Source organism: Quercus suber, unplaced genomic scaffold, assembly GCF_002906115.3.
Source record: "Quercus suber isolate HL8 unplaced genomic scaffold, Cork oak 2.0 scaffold_550, whole genome shotgun sequence".
Classification (NCBI taxonomy): Eukaryota; Viridiplantae; Streptophyta; class Magnoliopsida; order Fagales; family Fagaceae; genus Quercus; species Quercus suber.
In genome coordinates this window covers 127,541-135,698 of record NW_027069998.1, presented here as the reverse complement: position 1 = coordinate 135,698, position 8,158 = coordinate 127,541, and the positions used below count along the sequence as shown (strand labels likewise).

Here is an 8,158-nt window from a genome sequence, read left to right as displayed (position 1 = left end):
TATATATATATATATATATATAAAGGGTATTTTTGTAATTTCAGGCTACCGGGTTTTTATCCAAGCTGGGTTTTGAGTTGGGTCTCGAATTTTTTTTATAAAACCCGAACCTGCTTCGTTTTTTTTTTTAAAACCCGAACCTGCTTCGTTTTTTTTTTTTTAAACTCATACCTGACCCTATTCCTAGTCGGACCGGATAAAACCCAGCCCATTAGGATTGGGCCGAGCTGGATACCCGTGGGTCGGGCAAAAATTGCCATCCCACTCTTACCCCCAAGTAATGGTTTTTTTTTTCTCTTGGTTTAGACAAGTTGACTCCTGAACTCACACCTACAACAAATCTCTTTGGGTGAAAAGCAATCGTCATTGCTCAAAAACCGAACCTCTGTTATGATAAAGTTCAATCATGAAGTTTTTTTTTTTTTTTCCTTTCTTTTTTTTTTTATGATGGCGATTCTTGAGCTCAATAGTCAATACCCTACCATGGGAAAAGTATTCAAGGACCATAGTTAGGCCTCCATAACAACGACAGCATACTCTTGCCCTCCATGGCGTTTGTGTCTATATTTACGTACCCAAAAAATGGGGAAAAAATGTGTCTATTTGTACAACAGCCGAATAAGCTGAATTGTACTATTGTTTTATAAGCACATGCTTTGCTCTTTCATGAAGGTGGTTAAAATTAGGATTCAAACCCAAACACGAACACTTTTAGAGTGGAGACAGAGAATTTAGGGATTCTATTTTAAGTTTGGATGGAGATTCTAAGAACTTGATAGAGGGGAAGTCAATTGTGGTCCACAGTTCGTAATAGCCTAATAGGTAAACAAATAAACAAACCAATAAGGACATGAAGCCCTAACTGTTTCACACAACTATGTTTGCAATGCATATGGATCCTGAAACTTAGTGGACTTGAGCACATTAGCCATCCACTTTGGGCCCAGCCATTTATTGTGTAGCAAGTGATATCTGCGACTTACGGAAATTGACAATTCCCTATTTGATACTGTCCAGAAAAATATATCATTGTTTGGAGCACAAGGGAGCATATCAGTCCTAGCTGAGTTCCACATCACCAAGGTAGTAGAGGCCAGAGGGAGTTTTTGTGATTTATATGAAGGCCTTGGACTTTACTTAGTAAACCTATTTTGCGCTTGCCTTTATTTTATTGACAAGTTATACATGCCCTGATGCGTCTTGGATCTTAAACTCATGACCTCACTCTCCATGCTACTTTCACAAATAGCAAATGCAATTTTTGGGAAAATTAAAATAGAAGTCTAAGCCTGTGTTTGTTTCACCTAAAAATTTGAGCCATTTTGCCTGAAAATGATTTAAGCCTTGATTTTCAGTCCTAATATTTTAAGCCTCATCTACTGAACATCAACAACCCAAGTCAAGCTATAGAGCCACAGAGATCCATGGCAAAAACCAGCTCTCCACAACCCAACTGCTGCAGGCCCTTTTTTTAACATCATGATTTCTAGGTAGTATTGAATCAATGTTGAACTCCATAAGATCAGTACATTCTATTATAAATAGTGTCAAAACAAGAAACAATTAGCATGCAAAGGTACATGGTGACAGTAATTCACAGAGAATTAAAATCTAAACTATAGGAACGGCAAAATTTCTGCAGATAGTACATCATCTGAAATATAAAATATGAATTACTCCAAATTATATCATATGTCAGGCATTACCGATCTGGGTGTGGAATGGACTCTTGGTTCACAGGGCCAGCCAACTGAGAGGCTCGTAGGATCAATCCATCAATGTCAACTGGGAGAAGAAGCTTTTGCCATAGACATCCTGTGGAGATGGCCTCTGGTGGTTGAATAATCATCACTATATCATTATTTCGATGCAGCATTCCGATTACAGTCACACAGCTACCTTCTTGTACATACCTGAAAAAATTTATGGGAGTTTGTAGCTTATTAGTTCTAAAGAAGAATGCACAAAACCAGTGGAAAATTTAAGATACCACTTGAACAAACATATTATTACCCTTCTTCAAGACGTAGTAAACGGGCTTCTTCTGAGAGGTTTCTCTCTCTTAACCATTTTCTCAGATTAGGAGATAAAATTCTGCATTGTCTGGTAGTATTCACAAGTTTGCTCTCAATGACCAAGGGAATGACTTTACTATTAGAACCAGCTTTCACTACAGCTCTGACACCAGACTTTCTATCAGTTATGTAAAAGTCAGTGGCGAACCTCTGTCAGGAGGAAAGACCAAGCAGAATAATATTAAATTCAACAATAATATCCAACTTTCCAAATACATAGAGGTGACAAGGATTTTAAATTCTAATAAACCATTTATAAGGTGGCTAATCTACATTTTAATAGAATTGTGATATGGTGGAAGTTCTATTAATGAGAATTTCATTTCATTATGAATTTGTAGTTTGGCATTCTACCATCACTTATTTTAAGCTATATAATTTTCTTTTCCCACAAAGCATCCCCAGATATTATGATCATGTCCATACTTTTTTATATGTTGCTCAATTACAAGGTAGAAGGGAAATTGCTGGGTTCTTGCCATTAGAGGGGCTGGGGGTGCAAAATCAAGCTCAACTTTAGAGTTTCCATCTAGCTGTTGCTCTCTGATCAATTAATGAAAAATATTCAAAAGAAAATAAATATAATCAAAATGCGGTAGGTGTCAAAGCCATGCAAAATTTTATTGCAGTAACCCAAAACATATGAAATCCATCTTACAGATTTTATACATCAGACAGAGGCAAGCCATACCCATCGAGCCTCTACATTAGGCTCATTTCATGTTCTCTTTATGAGGTCAAGGTAAATCAGTCACAAGACAGGGAAGGATAGAGATGAACTCATCTGCAAGAGGTTAGAGGTAGATGATGCAGCCATGTAAGATTGATATACAATTACTTTGCAAATTCGCCTATTCAAGAATTAAAGAATTATTTTGTGGGGTCCATGTGTGAAGTCCAATGATCCAATTGAAGTAAAACTGTCACTGCTGTTCCGTTCTAAAGGTCTAGGTATGAAATATTTTAGGGTTAAAACAGTTTTTATTTGAGTTTATATTTTATTAGTTATGGTCAATTTTGGGCATATCTATAATTTTTACAATTCAGACGAATTAAGGGTATCATGGTAGTTTGATTGAGTCTAGAATTTATTAGGAGATCCCGAGTATCTTAGGTTTTAGTACACTAGTCAAACTAGGAGTCCTAATACTACTAGTATAAGAAATGCTAGGTCCATAATATTTTCACAACGAATCCTAGGCTGCAAGCTTTTACTAGTGGTTGAAAATGTGTTGTTAGCAGTGGGCTTAGATTATAACCAGTAACAACCTGCCACCTAGATTTTTTGTGAAAATGTTGTGAAAGTATTGTGGATCTAGCATTTCTCTACATATATATGTGCTCAATGAATTCAAAAGAGATGAAGTTGATTAACAAGATATTGACTATCTTAGTATTGAGGCACATTGGCCTTATTGTTCTTTTCCTCCCTTTCTCTCCTCTTTACTTCTTCTTCCTTACAACCCCAAATCAAGCCTTTCTTCTACCTATCAAACCCTAAAACCCTACATACTTTCTTCTACCAAATAGCATAAAAAATTCATCAAAACGTAGCCAATTTTGAATTTTAACGCTTTCTTCTATAATTCTTAACCATAAATCCACAAATTCTCCTAACCCTAAACCCACCACAAACACACGTAGACAAATTCCCTAATTTGTCCTATGTCAGTAGCTCTAATTAAAAACAAAGAGGAAAAGTCAGCTAAAATCATTTTCTCTTAGGCAGCATAAAAATGTCCATTATAAACAAGTGGTCCAGTTCAAGTTGAACATGGTAGAAGGAGAAGAGGAAGTGAGAAAGTATGTAGACTGAGGTTGGAACCAGTCATCAGCCTCCTACAAGATCAATATCATATTCAATGCAATTAGGATAACCAACAATCTATTAATACTGAGGATGGGCTGAATGGCTTAAGTGGAAGTTGTGTACCTCACAATATGCTAAAGTCCATTGAAAGCATGACGTGTTAACATTCACTGGTTTCAGATCAAATCCTCTGTATTCATACAAAAAAGTAGATGCATAGATACATCTGGTAGCCTTTTCATAGGAAGATTCTAGGGAAACACTCCCACATGACGCAAGCTGAAATCATCAGAATGACAAAAGAAGGTCGTCCACTGGTTAGAACATATAGCACATAATGGATGATAGATGAGAATAAAAAAGGATATTAGCATGGAAATAAACAGAATCAGCAAATATAATGGCAGTCTGCATGTTCAGAGACATGATTAATCTGCACAATTGGCAAGTCAAATAGTATTAATCTGCATAATCAGAATGTCAGATGATATTCATTTTTTTGATAGATCAAAAGGTGGGGTGGGGGAATTTGAATCTTGGATGTCTCCATTGGAAACACCAAGAGATATCAATTGTGCTACAAGGATTTTGGCCAGAATGTCAGATGATATAAGGCGGATACTTGGTTCAACTTCAACCAGACGCTCCTGAAAATAGCTATTTTCAACATAAGAAATATAAAACATTTTCTATCATAATTTCTCAATCACTTTGAAAAGTCAAGATTATGAAGTCCAAGTTCCTATGCAAACCAACCTGTATGAGTGAAACATCAAACTCAGAAAATTTGAAAATAGAGTAATTTTACAAATTTATTTAATGTTTCTAATTAAATCTTTATATAGAAGCTAGAATGTGAACCCATAGACATCATCACCATTACTCAGTGCAAACTTATTGTATGAAAGATATCTGTCCCCTTGATTGTTTCTCACTAATCATCTATAGACTCATAAATAAGAAGTTTAGAATAATTCATTCATAAAGCATCAAATTCTGGATAATGGCTTTTTTATCACATCCCATTAAAAAGCATAAATAAATAACCTTTGCTCCAAAAAAATTTGTTAAAAGAATGAAGGAAAAGAAACCCAGTTTTCAGTCATAAAAAATCTTCAGTTTAGAAGACCCAGGAATGGGAAAAACTCCTGCCTGCCAATACCAATTGATTTATCTGGTTTGGCTAAGATGATTTATTTTTCTTCTTTTTACCCCCTCATTCTTTTGTGAAACAAAAACAACAGTAACATTGGACTATACTATAGCTTCTTTTTTACATTCTTCAACAACAACAATATCTGTAGTGGATTGTCAATAAAAGAGTGACTAAATTTTATGCTGGCCGTCAATCTACCACAATCCCCCCTCCTTTTCCAGCTTGAGATTGGCTATGAATAAAATATATGACAATAAGCACAGACACAGAGTGTTTTCACATTTACATTCTTATGTTCCATTTTGTTTTTAAATAGCAGTCCCTTAGAAGGAAAGTTTTTTCCAAGTCCCTTATTTTACCACCATTTCTTTCCACATAAAACAATAACAAACTAATAATTACAATCGTGAAAGAGAGGGGCCAGTTAAAAAAAATAAAATTTAAAAACAAAGTTTAACAATACCCATGATTGGTACTAAGGAAATGCATGTAATATATATATATATATATTTATATTGCTTTCTATTTTTTACAGAAGTTTCACACTCTGATGGGTTTTACATCTCTTTTTCTAATAAACCAACCATAAAAACTGCCAATTCTGTTTTTCTTCTATTTCCCTCTAATTTTCTCAGCAACAAACCATACCCCAAAACCATTCCACCTAAAATAGAAACAATGCAGTAGCACTACAGAGAAAATCAAGACGAACCCATTAATTTATTATAAAAGAGAAAACCAAGCAAGCAATTAAAATAAGAAAAAGAGAGAGAGACGGAGAGAGACAAGGAAATGGTAGGCTTACCCCAGTGATCTTAACGAGCTGTCCATGGCGAGCGATTCTAAGGTCAGAGTCAGGAAGAGAGCGAACGAAGAAGAGAATAGCAGTCTTGGAGTTCCAGTTAAGCGTGTTCCAGAGAATGAAAGCGAGTAGCAGAGCCGAGAGCGCAAGCAAAGAGAGGAAGAAGACGGCGTTGTGAACAACCACGAATATGAATATGGAGACAGAGAGTCCCAGAAGGAACAGTGCTATCACAATGTACAGAAACACACGGGGAATGGGATTGCAGCTACAGCAATGGTGGTCTGAGTCTCTCACGGTAGTTGCATTTGAGATTGAGAGGTCGTTCATCACTGTGTGTGTGTGTGTGTGTGTGTGTGTCACTCACTGTGACTGTGACCCTTTACTCATACAGTCTCTGTGTAGAGAGTCTCTAGACAGTCACATTCTGATTTCTGAGAGAATGGGATGGAAGTCAAAGCTCTCTGCTGGTTGCCACTTATAATTTACCCCACTTGACAAATCACAACCCCTCAGTAAACGGCAGATATTTCTTGCCGTTTTTAAAAAGCCTTTGCTCCATCTAGTCTAGATCTAGGTTTTTTTTTTTTTTTTTTTTAAAGATAAAATAGAATTTCAAATTATAATATCTGTTGCTTGATAACTACTCTTTATTATCAAGATGCTAATTGGTTTTGAGACGTGTTATGTTCCATAGTATTGCCATTATAAATCATAAGTGATAAGTTATTAGTGGTTTTAGTTTAAATTTATTATTGAAATTATTTTTTTTCTACCGATAATAACGTCTAACAATTTGCCACTTATGAAAATATTATAAAAATATTGTGAAAATAGCATTTCTCATTAGTCTATAAGATATTAAACTAACTGGAAGTCACTTATTTTTGTCTTTCTTTTTGCTTTTCTATCCTTTATTAGAAATCCCTTTTTTTTTATTACACAAAAAAAAAAATACCCTTTTACCATTAATTTTATATGCAATAATTGGTATCCAACATCTTATTATCAAAGCATAAAAAAATAAAAATAAAAATCTTATTATCAAGTATTAAGTAATTTCTCACCAAAAAAAAAACCTTGTTGACATTCACAATGGCAATCCAAAATAAATCATCAATTTGATTTCTTAAATATATTTAAAACATTATTTATCAATAAATATCATCTAGATTTCATAATCCAAATTTTAACCTGGTAAAAATTTGACATTTGTATGATAGACATTACAAATAGGCTATAATTTTAGTACTTTTCTATAATAAAAAAAAAGAAAAAAAAAAAGGTCATTGTGATGAATTTATTGGTGTGGATTATATTAAACTAGCTTAACCCCGTGCATATACATAGATATACTTAAAGATATACAATAAGATGCATAATATTATATATATATATATATATATAATTTAAATACTGTTGATAGTCATTTTTATATTTTGTTAACTCTTTAAAAAGTCTTATAAGAATATTATTAGTTATAAAATGCAAATTGTCCTTCTTCTTTTTTGCTTCTTAATTTTTGTTATTTGAAGTTTTTTTTTTTTTTTTTAACGGTTCATTCATTTTAGACTATTTGATTTTTGTACTCAATATCTCACTTGAATGAATATTATGATGTGGTCTCACATTTGATTCTAAAATTAAAAAATAAAAATCTCTCTAAAATAAATAATTTAGAACGCATGTTGTAAAATTGAACTCTAATTTAAAATTCTAATTAGACTCTCTCTCTCTCTCTCTCTATATATATATATATATATGTGTGTGTGTGTGTGAGAAATGCTAACGAGTGCCCTTAAAATACTAGTTAATAATAAATAAAGTTTTTATGGGAAATGAAAAAAAGTAATTAATATTTTGAAAACTTTTTTTATTTCTCATAAAAGTGGTATCAAAACGTTTCTAAAATGGATTATTAACCAGTGTCATAAAGACACTCGTTCGCATTTTCCTATAAAAATAGATAGATGATTATAATTGTCAAACCATCTTAATTTTGAAATATCAAGGGTTTTGTAATTTTATTAATACTTCCCATTTTTAGTTACTTAAAAAAATTATTAAAAAATAATGTTTTAATTTCTAACTTATATTTTAAACACCTATTTGATATATGTGTTTAAACACATATTTTCATTTTTTAAATAATATTACACATTTTTTTACCTACATGTATTTCTAAGAAATACAAATAACATTATTAGAACAACATTACCCGATGCCCCAAGTTTCTCAAAAAAAAAAAAAACTATCCAATTACAAAATTTTCAAAATAAAACCTTATTTAAGAAATTTGTTTTTTTTCTAATTAA

At 33.0% G+C, this 8,158-nt stretch overlaps 1 protein-coding gene across 1 annotated transcript; it reads right to left on the bottom strand.

Moving 5' to 3' along the window:
• Positions 1–1,507: 1,507 nt before the first annotated feature.
• On the bottom strand, positions 1,508–6,315 carry LOC111993281 (uncharacterized membrane protein At1g16860). Its single transcript, XM_024025131.2, has 4 exons — positions 5,847–6,315; positions 4,009–4,164; positions 2,014–2,225; positions 1,508–1,913 (listed from the first exon to the last, which is right to left on the bottom strand). Exons 1-4 carry the CDS (start codon positions 6,171–6,173, stop codon positions 1,703–1,705), a joined length of 906 nt encoding a protein of 301 aa, XP_023880899.2. The 5' UTR covers positions 6,174–6,315; the 3' UTR covers positions 1,508–1,702.
• Between the last annotated feature and the right edge of the window lie 1,843 nt (positions 6,316–8,158).

Excerpts from the sequence above, each read along its gene's own strand:
- LOC111993281 (XM_024025131.2), bottom strand. The coding sequence starts at position 6,173 with ATGAACGACCTCTCAATCTCAAATGCAACTACCGTGAGAGACTCAGAC. Across the intron at positions 2,226-4,008 it reads GGACTTTAGCATATTGTGAG|AGGTTCGCCACTGACTTTTA; the intron begins GTACACAACTTC and ends TCCTCCTGACAG. Across the intron at positions 1,914-2,013 it reads TTACTACGTCTTGAAGAAGG|GTATGTACAAGAAGGTAGCT; the intron begins GTAATAATATGT and ends AAATTTTTTCAG.